The 20,108-nt window shown below is 40.4% G+C and overlaps 2 protein-coding genes across 3 annotated transcripts in view; one reads left to right on the top strand and one right to left on the bottom strand.

The window, feature by feature from the left end:
* Positions 1-20,108, bottom strand: part of foxp4 (forkhead box P4) — a 390,233-nt gene that overhangs the window by 366,711 nt on the left and 3,414 nt on the right. The gene's annotated exons all lie outside the window — the stretch shown is intronic.
* Positions 2,932-20,108, top strand: part of mapkapk2a (MAPK activated protein kinase 2a) — a 28,564-nt gene continuing 11,387 nt past the window's right edge. The window contains exons 1-2 of one of the 2 annotated variants that reach the window (XM_084032452.1): positions 2,932-3,709; positions 19,794-19,933. In XM_084032452.1, the coding sequence (XP_083888578.1) occupies positions 3,470-3,709; positions 19,794-19,933 (380 nt within the window). In that variant the 5' untranslated portion in view covers positions 2,932-3,469. The remainder of the gene's footprint in view (positions 3,710-19,793; positions 19,934-20,108) is intronic. The other variant, XM_084032451.1, reaches the window with a different exon arrangement.

Here is a 20,108-nt window from a genome sequence, read left to right on the forward strand (position 1 = left end):
GTGATATAATGACTGTTGAAAAACAGCATATTTCATAATATCTAGTAATGATCTCATGTCAAATCATGTCTGGGGCTGTTTAGGTCAATGTCAGCTGGGCTCGGCTCCAGCTGATCAATAACGGATGGATGGAAGACGCAAGCTCTGCATTGTTATTCACAAACTGTATCAAAGACATCTTTGTACACAGATTACTTGTTTTCTAGCAAGCAACATGCACTATTTAAGAAACATTAATTCTTCTTTTCTTTGAATTCTCCCAGACCCTTCTTGAAAATCCACTCAGGAATCACAAATAACATTTTTGCCAAAGATGAGTTTCCTTGTCAAGGTAAGTCGTCTGGTAAAAACAGCTGCAGCTTTCTAAAGTCTGAGGGTTGTCTTTAGTTTACTGACGGGTTGTTTTATGGGAATTTTAGGACCCAGTTTTCTTTTAGCCTGACCCACACTTGAGACAGAATATCACTTCATTAGTGTAAAGATGCAGGTTATCACTGATGCCTCTCTCTTTGTCACCATGACAACATTGTGTGGATGTTGTCATGAAAGCTTTGAATATGAATCCTATTCAAAGCTTTCTTATAATGTATTAAAGATTAAAGTTAACAAGATCTAACAGTCAAGGAGAAGTACTGGGAGAGAGAAGTGCGTTCCCGTGGAAGGGGAGTTAAGGAACTGGGTCTTGGCCCCTCCATCCTATTTATACATTGCATTACACAAGTGTATAATGAGGAAGCACATGCTGTTGGTTCTGTGGATTCTTTTAACATTTTTTTTAACAACTCTTAATGATGTCATTGTAGTCATAATTATGAAGTTGATTTGAAGTCCTTTGAGAAAGCCGTTGTGATTAAGGTCAACTTACAAATAAACAGAAATTACAAATAAACACAATTTTAGTACTACAGTTTGTAGTAAAATGAATTAAAGTCTGCATTGTTTTGAAATTAAGTTTGCATATATTTCCCACATTTGTCAGATACGACTTGACCTGTAAAAACAGTGTTACTACCCTACACACTTAAGCACTTTAACCATGGACTCTTTAAACCATTGAGGCATTGAAGTCTGATGAACATATGCCTCTCGGGCTGAAAGTATTTTCACATGTCACCATTTTGACTGAGACTGTGGTGTTAGGAGTGTTTTAAAGGAGGACAATTCAATATTACTCAGCCTAATCACATCAATGGTCAATGATAACAAACCCTACTTATAAAAAAGTGTGATTATGTGACTCATACTGTATTGTCATCTGATTCACGCGTGTTTCAAAACACATTAATTGCAAATACTCAGTTGAGCTTTCATTCAAGGTAAGGAGATGCTTCTGGTAAAACCTTTGATTGCTCTGCCATCTAGTGGTCACACGAAGTGCTGCATTCAAGTTCCAGATGGAGCCAAAGAGTCCAAGAAAGAGAGAAATTGGCATGAAAATTGGAGAAACCAACACAGAATAACAAATTTGTGGGCATAATAATGTGAGAATACTTTGTAGTACTTTGCTTTATTGTTCTTTTTTATTTTTTTGTGCACACTGAACACCAAGGCCAATTCCCTGTATGTGAAAACGTACTTGACAAAAATACTTGACAATAAACTCCTTTCTGATTCTGAGATAAGACACAATTAAAATGAACATGTTAAACAGTATGAAATTATCCTGCCCCTCAATGATTTGGTTAACATTGTATGATTAACACTGATAGCCCTCCTACAAAGGCTAATTTAAAGATGAACATAAATTAAGGTACCATGATGCTCTTGGAGTCAGGGGATTTATTCACTGACAAAAATACATTTTTATGCTATAGACGATACATCTGTTTACATCATTAAATGCACATCTTAACCATGAATATGTTTGATTCATATACTATTTAATGTTCGGTTATAGAAATGTAAAGCCAGGTGGAAGTTTGGGCTTTTTCACTGTTTAACAACTCATTTCTGTTTCTTTAGACATCTTGTTTATTAATATTTGACAAAAGACATTTCATTTTGATCATGACTTAAATCCAGAGTGATGGTAATCTTTAAGGCTAAATGACATAACAATCTTGAAATGGGATAATGTTGAAGCCATTAAGGTTTTCTTTCGTAGGCAACACTTGATTGAATTGATTAATTTAGGTCATGGCCTAAGCTACTCAATTCCAGTCTTTCTTTGTGGAAATTTACATTCTACTGGCTTATGTCAGTAAGAACCTTTAAGCCAATTAATATATATGCAAGAGATTCAGGGATTTTATTTGCAGCAATATGGAAAGGGATTTAAAGCAGCCCTTTCCACACTGCCACAGATCTTCATGACCTTTTTAGTGGAAAGAGCATTTATAAAATTATTCTGGATAGCAGATTAATAACAGTATTGTTGTTGTTTTTTTTTACCATGTTTTGAGGCCAATATTTGTGTTTCACTTGACTAGTCTAATCCTCTAGGCTGTCAGTAATAAAGCCTCAAAACTGAAGAAATAATGGGAGTAAAAAACAATCAAATCAAGGAAAAGCAGGCCAGAAAACACCACAGCTCTCTAACCTTGAGGTATAACCCGTAGGACTCCGGTCAGAGATTACGTGGTCTATTTTTGTCCTCTCTTTTACTATCAAAACATTGCCAAGTGAATCTCTTCTGAAGAGCAGGGGTTATCTGATAATTTGTAGGAAATGTAAACATCCCATGGGCACCAAGATATAAAGAATGGCAATGTGTCGGTTTGGCTGCATTGCGGTAATCACATACTTTCCTTTTTTTAACTACTACCTACCTCTGCCCGGCGTCCCCTCGCTGTGTGCTTCATGTCCCTGTCTATCGGTTATATAAACAGTCGGTCGCTTCCTCTGTCGTACTTCTCCTTTAAGCGCCGGGGGAAAAACGGCGATGACGTCAGCAGTAAAACCTGCTCCGGCTGGGTGTCTGTCCGTCTGAAAGTGAAGTGTGTGTTTGGCGTGCTGCTTCTGCTAACTGTTACCGCTGTCGGAGTTTCCCTCCTGTTGTCTGTCTTTCGTTGAGTGTTATTGTCGTCTTTTAACTTCACTCACAATCTTTTACGTTACATTTTTTTTTATTTTTTAAGAAACACAGTTCTGAAGCCGATTTTTGCGATGTTTTAGAGAAACAGAAAAAAGTTCCCTAAGTGCTCTATAAGGAACCGGTGGACGCCGTACACCACCGGAGATGGATAAGCTAACCGATAGCTGAGTTGTTAGCCGAGAATCACAGGTCAAGAATAGGATCAAGCTAGCATGCTAACAGCTAGCTAGTTCAGCGTTTTGTCGGCTAACCAAGTGACTTTGTGAAACTACTGCCGCTTATTTCTCGGGCCTGGCTGCTAACGTTACACCGTGAACATTTTGTCAGAGGCCAGTTAACCCAGGAAGAAGACTCGGGTCTGCATTTTAAGGAAAAACGACACAAGTGTTGTTGAGAGGTGACTGCTGGTCGTCTCTTTAGCCCCAAACCAAGAGCATGCTGTCCAACGCTCAGAACCAGCCACTGTTTCCCAACCCGGCGGGGCAGCAGAACCCGGGCGGGCAGCAGAACTCTACCGGCCAGTTCCTCCCCTTCCACGGTAGACCCTCCTTACAGATCAAGAAGAACTCCATACCAGACGACTACAAGGTAACCAACCAGGTGCTGGGGCTGGGCATTAATGGCAGAGTGCTTGAAATCTTCCAGAAGAAGACCGGAGACAAGTATGCGTTGAAGGTAGGTGATATTTGGGAATTCAACTGTCCGGAAAGCAAGAGTGTAAAGTTTGTGTAGAACTGAGATGCAGCCAGGATGTCGGTGTACCCCGGAAGAAAAAAAAAAACCCTGCCCCCCTGAATTATTAACAGAATAAAACATCTGGAAAGATTAGTTAATTGATGACAATTTACAGCAACGATTTATAAAAAAAAAAAAAAAAAAATCACATACCAGGCTCTTGAATGCCAATATTTGAATAACATTTGAATACTTGTTTCCCCATCTTCCATGATGGCAAATTGAATAGCTTTTACACTTTGTGTCATTGGGTGCACAAAACAAGCAACCCGAAGACATCGCCAAAAGAATAGTTTAACAATTTGTATAGGATAAAGGGGATTCTCATATTTCAAGTTTAGACCTGGAAACAGTAGTATCTTATATGCAAACAGTGAATACATTTAAAATGGGTACAAGTTGTGATGTGCAGCCCCCTTATAACATGTTGTCTGTTGTGAACAGTGGAGTTCAGAGCACATTACTGGACAGGCTATGTGATTTGTGCTTCTCAACCTACTCAATTGTAATTGTTTTGCTTATCATCCACCAGTTCGTCTGACGAGATAACTCTCCGATAAGCAAATATTGGTTGGTAGTTTCAGTTCTCTGGATTTACATTACAACAACTAAGTGCCAGCTTTATAGTGACCGGTGTCAGGAACCGCATTCTGTATCGGTCAATGATTGATAAAGGCCAAACGTCACAAGAGCTATCCACACACGGGGGACCAAAACATGACGGAGTGAAGCCATTTATTACTGTAGGCCAATTTATTTATCTATTTATTATAGACGTGGTGTAGTTAAGGTTGTTAATAGATATTGGAAAAAAAATCTTCCCCAAGTGAATCACAGCCTGTGAACATCCTGTGTGGTGATTCAAACTGACACTCTTTCTAAATAACCAGGTCACTGCGTCGTGTGGGCGTGCATGTTTGTGTGAGTGTGTGTGAGAAACATGTACACTCATGTGCTCTTGCTCAATGCTGTTTGATGTCATGTCGTGGTGCGTTGTATGTTAGTGAGCCATGTGTTTGCATGTTGGTAAGCCATGTCTAATCAAACATAGAAAGTCACCTTTATACAAAGAGCAACATTGTCAAATATTTTTCACTGGACGTCTGCTAATCTACGTATTTTATTAGACCGTATTAATGCGTAAGCCTCTTAATGTAAAACATTACAGTTGGTGACGATGTCTATGTAAAGTGACATCATGTTATAATTTCATGGATATTGAACCTGAAGAGATTATGTCATTGCACTCCAACCACAGTTTGATACAGTAAACTGAATTATTAGCTATCATAAGCGCCCAAACATTTAATGATGCAACACTTAACCTTTCAGGCTCTTCCTCACGCAAGCAATTAGACATCCAAAGAGGTCTCTTATAAATGCTTTGCACGTAGCCACAAACCTAAGATTTCTCCTGCTATTTAGCTCAGCTCAAACAACGCAATATTTCATGACCACATTAGAACGAGTAGTAAAACATTAAAAAATATTTGTGATAACACGGCAGATGGAGAAGATGGACTCCATGTTTCAAGACAGGTCAGTTGCGTGGCCGACACCCCTCACCCTCAGGACCATCAGCCATTGTTGAGAGTTGCACCAGCAACCCCATTCTTCCCCTGCAAGGAGAGAGGGCACAGCAAACAAAAATCCACAGCCCCAAGTCAGCCAGCACCGGGGAGCGCATCTTTCCACACCACAACCCTTGGTCAGATGTGCCACTTTCTGTAGAGAGGGCCAAACAAGTAATATATAGTATATCACTACTACACTCTGGACTGCTGATGTAACTGCTGCAAGCCAAAACATCTTAATCACTGGCTGGTGGTTCGCTGTTTATGCCTAGTCCATACTACACGACTTCTGCCCCGATATCTGTTCCCACCCCGTTTTTTTTTTTAAATGCTAGACAGAACCCCCAAATCTGCAGTAAATCTGCGCTGGCTCCGTTGTTGCTCGTGCCTCGCAGACGCCTTCCAGATATCTAATATGCTAAATATCTGGACATGTAGGGGAGTCAGAGGACAGCCAATGACGGCACTAGACACAGATTTAGAGGAAACTTGAGGAAGGAGTTGTAACCTACCTTTTGTGAGCGATGTGTTGCATTTGGAGTTGTTCACCTGTTGTGTGGGATGATTGCATGGATCAACATAACACAGTGGTTGATTTCTTTAGGGACAACAATAAATGTCACTTCTCGTGTGTGTTTTTGTGATAAAATGTCGTTTTTGAGACCAGGGTCAGGGATTTTTCCTGGTGAATGACCTTGTTGTACGTGACCCCCTGTTTCCGGTCAGTCTTGTTGTGGGAACAAATAACAAGACAGTAATTCTTGGTATACATTCATCAGATGACTTTGAGCATGCATTTTGAGTGGATAACCACTGCACACAGATGTTGTTGGAGCTATCCTTAAACTACAGAGACTGCTTTTATTCATGCTCTTGTGGCATCCTGCCATCCCTGAAATGTCAGGGCCATTACAGTCTCTTTGTGTGTAATATGAACTTATTTATAGGTAAAAGGCAGAATTAGATGTTGACAATGATGGTGGTTTAACTGACTAAGGTGATATGAGTTGTCATTGCAAAGGCAAAATGCCTCAGAGAGAAACCCTACAAATTTTGAAATAAGATTTCAATGTGGGTGGAGAGAGGAGACTTGAATTCTTTAGTCTTTATTCTTAAGTCCCATCTTGAGAGGGAAGCTGCAGGGATATGCCATGATGTATCATAGTTACAGGAGAGTCACTGGAAATGTAGGCTCCTATATGCTTCATTGAACCCCCTCCACTGTCTTCTCATCCTATAAGACCGACTGTAACCAAGTAGATTTATGCCTCCACTGAATAAACTAAATTAATGCCCTTGTTGTTCCCTTCACTGACGTCCGCTGGTTCAGCACCATCTCATGTATTGTATTCATTAGGTTTGCAGAACCAGGAATCTGTCAGACGGTCTCAAAGTGATATCACCTTGAGAAACGTTTACCTGTCTCTCGAATCCAGTTTGGTGCTAACAGTGTAGCAGAATAATTTGTAAACTGTCTGTTTTTATAAATGTTGTATTGAGCACACTATGTTGTATTGACCCCTTCCCTCCCTCTCTCACCCACCCCTCCAAAATTTAAAAATATTTTACTTGTAATGCATTCTGCTTAACCTAACCTGTCGCAGAGAATCGATACCTTTTGACTTTGTTGCTGTTGTCAGGGACAAAGCTATGTTCCCATCTATGCTAATTGGCCTGTGTGCTGGCTCTCTCTCTCTCTCTCTCTCTCTCTCTCTCTCTCTCTCTCTCTCTCTCTCTCTCTCTGTCTCTCGCTCTCTCTCTCTCTCTCTGCCGGTATCGTCTTACAGTGACCAAATTTATATGCACACAAGAAACTATGTTAATGAGAGCAATCAGGAAAACCCAAAGTGTTGTGGTTGCTGCGGTATACAGGTAAGAAAATTCCTTCACAAATTTTAATAATACATCTACTAATTAGTGGTTGTGTTAAATATTTCCCTTCTCTGTCATTTCGTTTGAGGATTTCAAACGGAGCTTCAAATGTCTGGGTGTGTGTGGCAGCACTTTTTGAACGCAGTGAAAATGTTGTTTTTGAAAGGTTATAAATTAGAAAATTATTACATTGATCTTTTTTCATATTAGGGCTGGGCAATATGGGGGATATCAGTCGATATCAATATAGATCATGATATAAATAGCTTTTTTCTCCTCAAAATTGTTGTTCATTTCTGTCCAGGTTCATTTTAAAGGTGTGAAGATATGACCAGGTTAGTTTTGGTTTAAATGTTTATTTTATCTCTGAAGTTGAACATCACACAAACACTGTAGAACATTCTAAAACTGACTTTCAAATAAATAAAATGGCTATATATAAAATAAACTAAAACCTTAATTCTGACCACTCAGAAGTTTGAAGTGTTACAGAACACAAAAAAATTGCACAACTAAATTCTACGTACAAAATAAAAACTACTTAAAACTACGGACTGTATTCTTTCTTTTTTGTATAGATTAAAACTTGTTTAAATAGTTGGGAAACAAAGCCATAAATGGACAAAAACATTCTGTATATATCCTCGTTACAAATTCAAGCAGCTTTAAAGTGTAAACGTAAAGACTGTGACTCTTGTTTTTGTTTTGTTTTGTTTTTTACCTTGAGGCATGGCGCTGGAGAATCAGGACACTATGATCTGTTGTTGTTGTGCAGCTATTACACTGGTGGTTTTAGAGGGACCAGCCAAAGTCTTGCATTGTTGCTCTAGAGGACGGCACTGCTTCAGATGACAAACAGATTGGTGTTGTTACCTGACTTTGTAGGAACCTGCTTTCCATACAGTTTGCAGTGAACACTACTGTGTTTTCTTTGGGGTGTCTTCTTCTGTAAAGCCTGATTTAACATTTCCTGATGTCATTTTTTTTAATTTGCTGATGTGCACTGCTGCTGCAGAAGCCCAAACATTAGAATGTGTGCTGCTGCCGGATTCTTCTCCTCCACTCTGAGCTGTGCTGTGTGCATCAACCTGACTGTAGCTATAACTATTCCAGCCACATGATTGGTTCGACACAGCGCTATTCTAATTGGTATTGACCGTTTGTATCGTCTGTCAAAACATGTAAGGGATCAGTTCTGTTGATGCTCTATTGACCCTGTCTTATATTTCTATTGGGGGGGGGGGGGGGGGTAGCTCAGGAGGTAGAGCGGGTTGGCTGGCAACCGGTTCGATCCCCGGCTCCTCCTAGCTGAGTGCCTGGTGTCCCTGAGCAAGACACCTCACCCCAATTGCTCCTGACGAGCTGGCTCGCCCTGCGTGGTCGACTCCGCCGTCGGTGTGTGAATGGGTGTATGAATGGGTGAATGTCAGTCATTCCTGTAAAGCGCTTTGGATAAAAGCGCTATATAAATTGAGAAAAGGTTATATTGCGATAATTATCGCTATTGTTTTATTGCCCAGCCCTTATTCATACACCGAACAATATTAGTATTGCCTTCACAGACAAAAGAGACTCGACACTGACAGTGCGGTAACTTGTTATTTAGCTACTTTTACTTCTCACTGCCATTTTCGTTTGGTACTGAAGGTTGAACCAGCACTCTGGTGCCACACTTGAGAGTGGATTTACCAGACTCTTTGAACCTTGGATTATCCAATTATACAAGCACTCGCTTCACTGGGAGGAAATCCCACAGCAAGCATTCCTTCAGCAGTCCACCGGCGTCACTCAGTGACCTGTGGTGGACACAGACGCGCCCCAAGGACTCAAAATGATGGACGGCCTTCAGACTCTTCTGTCATTGTTGAAAAAAATCAGTCAATGATGGAAAATAAACTGCTCAAATTAATTAAGGGAACACTTAATAATCACAGTATAGCACCAAGTCAGTTAATCGTCAGGGATATCGATCTGTCCCTTTAGGAGGCACAAGTGATTGTGAATCAATTTCACTTGCTTTGGTGAAATTAATGTGACAAGTGCAATGGAGAGGAAAAAGCAAAAGGGAATGGTTTTCATGTGAAGGCCACAGATGGTTGCTCTCTCCTTCCTAACTGATTCTTCTCTAGTTCTGTTTTCTGCTAGTGTTCTAGTCACTACTTTTAGCATGAGGCGGGACCTGCAGCCCAATCAGGGTGGTCCAGTTCCTCCAGGATGGCATATCCATGTGTGTGTGTGATCGCAAGAAGGTTTGCTGTGTCTCCTAGGACAGTCTCAAGGAGAGCTGGACAGGACCGTAGAAGGGCATCAACCCAGCAGCAGGACTAGTATCTGCTCTTTTGTGCAAAGAGCAACAGGAGGAGCACTGAGGTGTTAGGTTTAGGGTTTAAACTCTCAGAAACGGACTCCATGAGGGTGGAATTAGGGTGTAATGAGGGCCCAATGTCCTCTAGTGGGACCTGGTCTAACAGCCCAGCACTGTGCAGCTTGATAGTCATTCCCCAGAGAACACCAGAATTGGCACTTCTGCTATTGCCACTCTTCACAGATAAGAGCAGGTTCACACTGAGCACATGTGACAGGTGTGAAAGAGTCTGGAGACACTGGGGTGAACGGTATGCTGCCTATAACTTCATCAAGCATAACTGGTTTGGCGGTGGGTCAGTGATGGTCTGGGGAGGCATACCCTCGAGGGTCGCACAGACCTCCTCGTCATGGCAAACGGTACCCTGATTGCTGTTAGATACTGGGATGAAATCCGTAGAGTGATTCAGAGTAGACCTTACATTGGCTACATGGGTTCCTCCTGGTACCATGGGCCCTGGTTTTCCTCCTGGTGCAGTGGGCCCCGGGTTCCTCCTGGTGCAGTGGGCCCTGGGTTCCTTTTGGTGCAGGACTTACCCGTGCTCATGTGGGCCAGAGTCTGTAGGCAGTTCCTGGATGACGAAGGTATAGATGCCATTGACTGGCCCTCAAATGACCTAAAACCAATTGAGCACCTATGGGACATTATGTATCAGTGCATCCGACACCACCAAGTATCGCCACAGACTGTCCAGGTCTCACTGATGCCCTGATCCAGGTCTCGGAGATCTCCCAGGACACCATCCACTGACTCATCAAGAGCATGCCCAGACCTGTATTTGGTTAAGGTGACCACTGCTACTAGTTTAAAGGCTTACCAGATGCCAAATTATTTGACATGCATTCATATATTTTTCCTATTCTAACTATTATTGATAAATTATTTGGTAATAAATAGACAATTTACAGAAATAACAATGTGTTTTATTTTAAAGGACAAATCGCAAAGTGAAGTTGTCCTTTGAGAGAGAAAAAAATGTAAGTGAAATAGTCAAATTAGTTAAATTGCCATAGTCTGGAGGCCTGGTAGAGCTCATGCCTTCTGTTAGTCTGCTATGGTATCGATTGAATAAAGAAAGAACCTGATATGTATATTATGAATGTTCCCAGGTTGTTTTGTGGTTTTTGGTGAGAAAGCCTGACTGTGTCCAAGGCAAGCGTGTCTCACAACTACCGTAAGGTAAATTTTTTTATCACTGCATACACTGCATTGCTGGGATTCAAGTCTCATTTTAATGTCCTGTAGACCTGTACAATATAGTGAGTGGGAGCACAGTTTTCTTTACTCCACATGTCTGCCAGGCGTCTTTATTCTATAAAAAGTTCTAAAGCTTCATAAACTTTCAATTTCGACTTGTACTGTAAGTTTCAGTTTGAATTGTGCTTTGAACTTCATTTGGATTGACTCAACCAAATTCATCTTAATCCATCCAATGAAGAAATGTTTCCTCTCTCCGATTCCTGCATAGAGCTGACACTGTAACCAGTTTACTGGCCATTTAGAGCCATTAAACAGACAGAGGTTGCAGTGATGTTAGTTTAAAAAAAAACGAATTCTAGGTTCTCTAGTCTTTAAGCCAAATGCCTCATCTGGAAAGGAACTTGGTGAAATGTGTGTCGTTAAGGTGATGTAATCAAAGGCAGAGTGACTAAATGTTTAGGCCACATTTTGTGAGTCGTTGAAGTTGCTCTTCCTGAAATTTGGAACGTTACTGTGGTGAAGTAAACACACCTGTCAAGGGTTGGCTAAGAAATGAGGAACTGGAAATATCGGCCAGTTCAAATGGAAGCTTCTTTTTTTGTTGTTGCAGAATTAGGATTTCTGAAATGTCCTCTTTGACGACTCTAAAACTGAATAATCTAGGCTATTTTAGAAAAAGTGGTGTACTTATACAAACGTCTTTGTAATGAATCATATAGCATAAATCCTTCTGAATCTAGCCTCGACACTGTCAGCATGTCTGATTAAAGGTTAACGCAGAGAGGAAGAGCCAGGCCCAGGCTTCAGTCATGAGATGGAGAGAAAAGGCAGGAAAGGAGGGAGGGAGAGAGGAAGGAAGAGGTTCTGGTGTTATTTCTCTACCCCTTCTGTCTAACTGTACAGTTATGAAAGTGGCATCTCTCAAGACATCTTTTGTTAATATAGAAGAGAACCTACTCATTATAGCTCTATACTTCTAACACATTTTTCCTTGTTGTGGAAAATGTTTTTTCCCTCAGCAATGTGCCATGTTTTTTCGACCTTTCATGTCATTTCTACTATTCTCCTTATTACACTCACACAAAAACGGTTTTCCTGTGTTGTGCCATCACAAGTAAAAGCTGTTGGTGGTGGGAGTAGGGCTGGGCGTAAATTCAATATGATAGTTTCCCTTTGAGTGGAAACACAAAACCTATTTTCTCAGAAAATCTCATCAAACTATTGTTTTAATCTGTTTGTGTATATGCATGTAAACATATCAGTGTATAAGTGGAAATATATATATACACATTTTTTCTGTATTTCACATGAAATTGTTGTTCATTTCTTAATGAAATGAGAAAATACTTGGTACTTTTAATTAAAAAGCCTTTACCAAATGGTTAATTCATATAAAAATATGTATTAAATGACCAGATAACCTACTGTATTATGATGTATGTTGTTAGAAAGATATGAGATTACCTATATCAGGATAGAAGATTTTGGCTATATTAGCAAGCCCCGAGTGATGTCTTTAGCTAGCATAGGGATAAAAAATGGCAATACTGGCAATAATGGTGGCAAATTATGTTACAAAAGTTCCTTACATTTAACTATTGAGGACAATCCAATTTTGAGCAATCATCCAACGCTGAAGAAAAAATATTTTAAGATATAAAAAGGTTTCTCCACATCTGTTTCCTGTCATTTTGGCTAGTACATTCTTGACTCGTTATTGGTAAAGGGATTTCTACAGCCTTTGGTGTTGAAGTCAGTATTGTTTTACATTGTTTTGGGAAAACACTGACAGATCACTTAATGCCACAAGATCCTATACTCCAATCAGAATATTGTAAACATATTTGTTTGACATTTATCACAAACGGATTATCTAGAGTAAAAGCTCCTTTTGGTAAACGTTTATCTTGATGTTGTAAGCTCCTTTGACATGATTTACTAGATTGCAATTTATATCATCTGTGATAAGGTGAAGTATACATAAACCCACAAGCCCTGACATTGCCTTTCTCTGTTGCCTATCTTTCTGTCAGGGGAAGTGTATCTGGAAGTATGTATTATTATTGCACCCAGAAACAACGGTATCTATGATGCTGTGTAATTTCCAAGCTAATGCAGCACTCTGTCACATTGAAAAAGTGTGCATTTGTGAATTATTGTGGATACTTCCTTAATAGGAAGCATAATTGTATTTATGCTGAACTCATTCTCCACCAATTACTCTTTAAATGCATATTTTGTTCTTTGCGGATGTTTTGTGATCGGGTCTTGTGATCAGTTCCTAAGGAAGCAGAGTGGTTGAATAGTGCTGAATGGTGTTAACGTTAAAGGGAAGTGAATGTTTTTCCTCTTTTTTTTTTCATTCAGCATGTTGCTCTACATTCAAAAAATACATTCAATTGAAGCCAAATGTGGTTTTGTTGTATAGAAGAACAAGCAAATCCTCTTTTTACATAATTTGTAACCAACAAAATAGGAAAATAAGCTTACTCACTAAGATTATTTTTGCTCATCAGCAACTGTGGCAGGTCACTTAACTGATCTGTCATGGTGGCAGGTGACCTGAAAATTGGACCTGCCACAGCCAACATTTACCCTGTATTTGGCAAGTGGCAGGTGCTTATTTCATTCTCTGGTTAGATGAGTAGATGTATATCACTCTCGTATCTACATGGTAAATATTTAGCTGAGACAGAAGCTGGTTAACTTAGCATAAAGACAGGTGGTAACAGGTAGGCTGTGAAAAGGTAACAAAATCTGCAATCAGCAATTTCTAAAGCTCACTAATCAACATGTTGTATGTTTTTGTTTAATCATTACAAAATCTGAAGTGTAAAAATGACCCGTTACAGTTTTATGGGGTCTTTGTACCAGACAACATCTTGGCTGGGACCAGTAACTTCCTGAAGTCTTCTTCGGTTGCCTGGCAACTGGTCTGTATTGCGCTTCCTCAGTTTTTCATACTCTATATTTGCACAGGTACACACACAAGTCTTATCAAAGGGCCAAATCACTGGCTCTCGGTGTGAATCCCCTGTCATTTGAAATCAGCTGACAACACAGCAGGTTTTTTGTTTGTACTTATGCAGTAAAAACACAAGTATCATCTATTGCATCAGTTACCGTGGTGGGGGATTCACACTATGAATCATAAGGTGTTAGAAGGGAGGAGTTAGTGAAGCAAGCTCAAAGGCATGCATAGAGGCTGTTTTAGAGAAAAAAATATCCCAAATTGGCTTTAGTCTCTAGTTCACTTATTTAGTGACACTGGTCTGTTCATTATGCCCATCTGTCTTGGTCTCTCTCGACCCTGCTGTTCCTCTTGAAAGACTTTACTCCGCCCTACTTTGTTTCCATGCAGCTCTTCCAGCCTATATCAGGAAGTGAGACAGCTGTTTCTGTGTGTACAGATGCCGTAGAAGACTCTCACTTCCTCCCCCTCGTCAGCCACACATTTTTAATGAATGTGTGTTGTGTACTGGGACACCTGCTGGCTAACTATACTCACCTGCAAGCTAGCTATCGGTCTTGAAAGCTAGGATGTTGCCATCAATCAGAGAACGGATAGAGCTTTCTTCTGACTGGTGATATCTTCAAAACACGGACCAGACATTCAAAAATGAAGGTGTTGTCTTTCAAAGGTGTGTTTTAACTAAATGTGAAATACAGTTTCACCTTGCAGTCGTGGTGTGATTGACAGCTGGAGTGTTTGTGCACTCCATGTTCATTCGGCTGACTGTACAGACATTAGCTGTGACTAACTAGGAACATGGACTGACTGTGTAGCGTTTAATTATGTGCCAGCCTGACTGATCAGTTCAGCTCACTTTATTTTCCCACCGTCTCTTGAAGTGGAGTCATAGAAAACTTTTTATCCAGCACAAATGGTTTCTATAAAGTTGGATGCCTACTTTGAGCTTCCCTGGTTGGATTCAGGCCTTTTTTGTCCACTTGTGTCTTATATTGTCTTTATATGCGATCGGGCCAACACTACCGATTTGTCTACACAGGAGCATGCAATGTAAAATTGACTTACCTTCAGTCTGAAACATCGTTATGCCATTGTATCGAGTAACCTAAAATAGTTGACTTTTGTTGCCACATAAATGTGCTGTTGTTTATGTTTTACATGCACACATTCATTACATGATTAATACCAGTGTGCCCACACAGATATCTGATGGTCCTGTGAGGCCAAGCAGATGTCTTTAATCAGATCATGTCCTATTGACACACAACATGTTTTCTGCTACACAGCGCGCGCACGCACACACACACGCACACACACACACACACACACACACACACACACACACACACACACACACACACACCACTTCTGTTAGATTGTTGTTTAACCCTTTTCAGGATAAGAGGCTTTTGTGATTGAGCCAAGCTTAACATGTCACCCCTCGTCCTCTTTACCCCACAGAATTTCACTGACCTATTACCCTCGGTGCAATATTTTTTTTCCGTTTTCACCATATCAACCCTGGACTTTTTCTTGGCTGAGGACAGCAGGTGGAGGATGGGTACCACTTCAGCATACCCCCATCCCACCTCCCACTGTCCTGCCCCAGGCTCAGGAGCTTTTGTGTTGACTTGAGGAAATGTATTGTGTGCCCATCTGCCCCCCTCATCTCCCTCTTTCTCCACAAGCTTCACTGTTTACCCTCAAAGGGCCAGCAGCAGATGGGGGGGGGGGGGGGGGGGGGGTATGCACCAGCAGGGATGTGACAGGGTGGTATTCTTGGGGGGGGGGGGGGGGGGGGTCTCATGTGTGAATACGATTGCGCATGTTTTAAGAAGAGGGTGTGAAGCATTTGTTTGTGGAGGGAAGCCTGCTATATTTAGACGTGCTAAAGTTAGTTTTGGCGCATGATTCTTATTACTAGTAAATGTCTAAGTTCCTCAAAGAAACCCAATGTGCACTAATTGAACATGAATATGTAAAATACCACATATCCCCAAACATTGTGGCTGTATGGCACTGGCAAAAAAAAACAGAACAACAAAATCACATGTCAATGTATTTATTTTTAGACATGGACCAAAAAAAAGTCTGGCTGAATCGTTAGGCAGCTAGGCAGCTACAGCGTTTCGCCGGCAGCTTCAGCTCTCGCGTTGTTTTAGAGACGCTGGTGTAATGCCGCCAACCGCTTCAAAGTCTTGCGATACCCGATCCATGACTCTATAACCGATTCATCTAAGAATTCATTGATAATTTGCTACCGATGCAGCCGTATCTCTCACTTGTTGAACCGAATATCCGGTCGCATCAGTTTATCGTTCACAACCCTAATATATATATATATATAATATGCAAAAATATGCAAAATTTCGCACACGATCATTTGATGTCCTTCATCACAAAATTACCCCCAACGCAGCAGAAATAAAACCACGCCAGCCAGACTCCAATGAAAAGGAGAAGGATTTGATACCCTTCTGGTGAAAGTCCTGGCTGGAAGGTGAAGGGAGGCTGCTAGCTATACACACGTGTCTCAGAAGTATCATATCATAGTAGTATGTCCAACTAGTGTCCGATTATGTCAACATTGGAGTTCTGTGTGTGTGTGTGTGTGTGTGTGTGTGTGTGTGTGTGTGTGTGTGTGTGTGTGTGTGTGTGTGTGTGTGTGTGAGTGTGTGAGTGTGTGAGTGTGTGAGTGTGTGAGTGTGTGAGTGTGTGAGTGAGTGAGTGAGTGAGTGAGTGAGTGAGTGAGTGAGTGAGTGAGTGTGAGAGAGAGAGAGAGTGATTAACTGGCAGGAGACATCAAACATTTGTGCCGTTATATGATTAATTCAGAATTTGAAATTACAACTGTTAGTTTTTAAATAGTACACAACATTGTGGCCTTTTGACTTTATGTCAATACATTATATAGTGTCCAAAGGGTCATGTGTCTTTCGGGGCGTTTCTTCACTCTGCTGTGACGCAGAAAGTAATACCCACCCTTGTTTGTTTTCACCCAAAGGGTGGTTGAACTATGCTGTGTGTTCACTGTTGAGATAAAGCAGAGTAGAGGAATACACACTACACCATACCTACTCTTCCTGGTAACAAAGTCATTTTGTATTTAGTCACTCACCCCTCAAACAGAACCTGTGAACCATTAATCTATTTTGTTAGTTTCCAGCACATTAACTTTTCTACTACAAACTATTCATGATTTGAATATCAATTAACAACAATGTTATAAATCAGATTAGAGATCGAATGATTTGATTATAAATGTAAAAACTGCATGTTCTTTGTCGTCTCGTCTTTACTGTCAATCGGTCTTATATTTCTTAGGTAGTCTCTTTTTTTTAATAATTTCCTGTTTTATTTTTATTTATGTTGTTTAGTTTAAATCAAAGGTGATCTTATATGTTGCAGTTAGTAATTTCCTTCTCTTACCAACATATTCATAAACAAAAAATACATAGTCACATGAACAGGTTGGACATGTGTCGCAAACTAACTAAAGGTTTATTATCACAAACTGAAAACTATGATGATCTGAAAGACCTGATATCCCCAGCTGTATTACTCCAGGAGAATGCAGGTTTTTCTGCCATGTTTATGCAGGGTTCTAACCGTGTACGCATGTGCATGAAAAGACTTCAGGCAGAGAAAGCATAGCCGTGACAGCAGGGTGACAGAATGGAAGGAGAGATCACCTGAAATCTATCTTTGTATTCAAAATAATTGCATCAAAGCACAACTAAAAATGAGTCCGAGAAGCCTCCAGAGGTATGAAAAAGTCATGTTCACCACTGAACATTTGATTGCTAACATTCACAGCTTTGACCATCCTCTTGCTGTGCCTTCAGCCCTTTGACACACACACACACACACTCTGAGTAATCACAAAGCATTGTATTTAATCACTAATAAATATATTAAGCAAGCAATGTTTCCAAAAATAAGGAGGTAGGGGAGATATTACAGATTTGCAGCGTGACAGTAACCGGGTTACCACGGTGTATTGTCTGATTTCCTGCATAACCTGGTTTTTCTGAGTAACCTGGTTTCTTATGTGCATGTAACCATACAGACCGTTTTGTGTGCCAGACTAGACAGCAGATGGATACTCTGGCTCTCCCAGCACTCAGTGCCTGCTGGAACGAAGGCCACTGTTGTGTTGGGACAGTGGGCAGGGTTGGAATGTAATGCAGCACAAGATAGGCAGAGACCGCTCATTGTCAGAGCTACAAGGCTGAATTCTTTCCATTGACTGATGAGGATATTTTAGGGTTACTTGTGGTATTTTAATGTATTTCTTATAATTAAATCTATAAACAAATACGAGCACTTATTATCTCTGCCAGGAGGATCAAGCAATCAGTCGAATGCATACCTGAGTGAGTGCGCACCACTGCTGCAGCAAACTGGATAATATATTGGGTGGCCGGTTAAGGCTGCATACACGAGGACCTGATTGCGGTGACTCACACTTTCTCAAAACACCTTTTTATTCTATGTCTTATACTGCCACTGCTGGGGTAAATACCAGTGCACATATACACACAGTGGGGGGGAAATGGTTTGCACACTTTTGTTGTTTTGGTGTTTGCGGTGTGTTTGGCTGACGGCTAACGGAAATACCAGTACCAGTAGCCGCTGCTACACAGGCAGACAGCTTGGTGAGGTTCATTGGAGAGAATTTTGTTTTTGGCAAGAATGTATGGCGTGACTTATAGAATGACTTTGAGCTGAGTGCCTGCATTTATTGTTGCTTGTTCTCTTGTTAATGAGATGTTTTACATTGCCTTACAGCCCTTTTGTGTCTGGACGGGTGGTCAGCCAATTGTGGGTTATATTAATTTAATCACACACTACAGTTAGTTAGTTGCAGACACACCTTTATAGTTAAACATTAAATTGTCACTACTTCAGAACATATAGAGCGGTTGTACTGAAAAGTTCTAAAAATCTACTGAGATTGAATTTCTTTATATCTAATTTTTTTTAATGATTTGCATTTTCAATCATCATTTATCATCTTTAGCAAAAGAAAACTAAAGCATGGCCTCTGCTTTCTGTTTGCTAACTAAATAACACAATTTTTATGCCTCCACCGATGACTGCCATGGCCAGAGGCATTCTCATGGATGCGATATCTGAGGAACTCCCTGAGGGAGTTTCTTCAGATTTGGCACAAACTGATGTTTTTTAAGGTGTAGCCGTGTAATCAATACTGCCTCCAGGTTGATGATCTTATATGAACTCTTTGAGACGGGCTGGAGCACATAGTTAAGAATGTCAGGCCTATATTTGACCAAGCAACTGTTTTTACAACCGTAAAAGAGACAGACATTTTCCTGTGATCTCTGTGGCATTTGATTTACAACTTGCAAGGTCATAATTGATAATCTTGGTGTTTGAATAAAAGGGCAAAATGTAAGATTACCTTTTGTAGGGCAGGGTTCTAAGAAAAAGTGAAGCTCCAACAAAAACATAAATGGATTACAAGTAATATTTAGCATGAAGAAATAAAATGTATATTCAATTACCATACTTCAGAGTTTTTTTTCTCCTAAAATTATTTAAGTGAAACAACTGTGTAAATGTATAATCTCAAATGACCAAGCCTTTTCTTATTAGCTTGCATTAAGATCACACTAACTTCTAGAGGCTAAATAAAACCGTAAACCCCCACAAAATTGTAGGCATTGCAATACTGGATTGAATCACCCTCTAGCTGGTCGTACTTACATTCTGCCAGCTGATGGCAGCATTGCACTTCTGTCTTTAATGTTTACTGTTGAGTAGAATAGTAGAAGTGGTGGCATCCAGTTTGTCTGCAGTTGGTTTCATGCCACCTAAATTACATAATTCATGTCACACCTACCACAGTGAGACACATGATTACCTGGGGTCCAGTTCCTTTACATTCCCCAGTAATTATTTGAAAAAAATGGACAATTACACATTAGTGATAACTTGTAGTATTTTTTCTAACTGAGCTGTTGTTTTGTATTTGATGTTAATCAGCCTTACCCTTTTTGTCTCTGAACTTCTGTGCAGATGCTGCAGGATTGTGCCAAGGCCCGTAGGGAAGTGGAGCTCCACTGGAGGGCGTCGTCTTGTGCCAACATTGTGCGCATCATTGATGTCTATGAGAACCTCTTTAGGGGCAAGAAGTGTCTGCTTATTGTCATGGAGTGGTGAGTGAAAAGTCTCAGTGTTGTATCTCTCTTGCTATGTTTTGCATTATATATGATATTTCATTCAGATTCAACTTGCTGTGCAGAACTGTACAGGGCTCCAGACTAACCTCTTACATTTGTACAGTGGTGCGCCTAACTGTTTCATTTAGGTGCACCAGCACATAATTACGGT

This window comes from Eutrigla gurnardus (genome assembly GCF_963514095.1).
Source record: "Eutrigla gurnardus genome assembly, chromosome: 2".
NCBI lineage: Eukaryota > Metazoa > Chordata > Actinopteri > Perciformes > Triglidae > Eutrigla > Eutrigla gurnardus.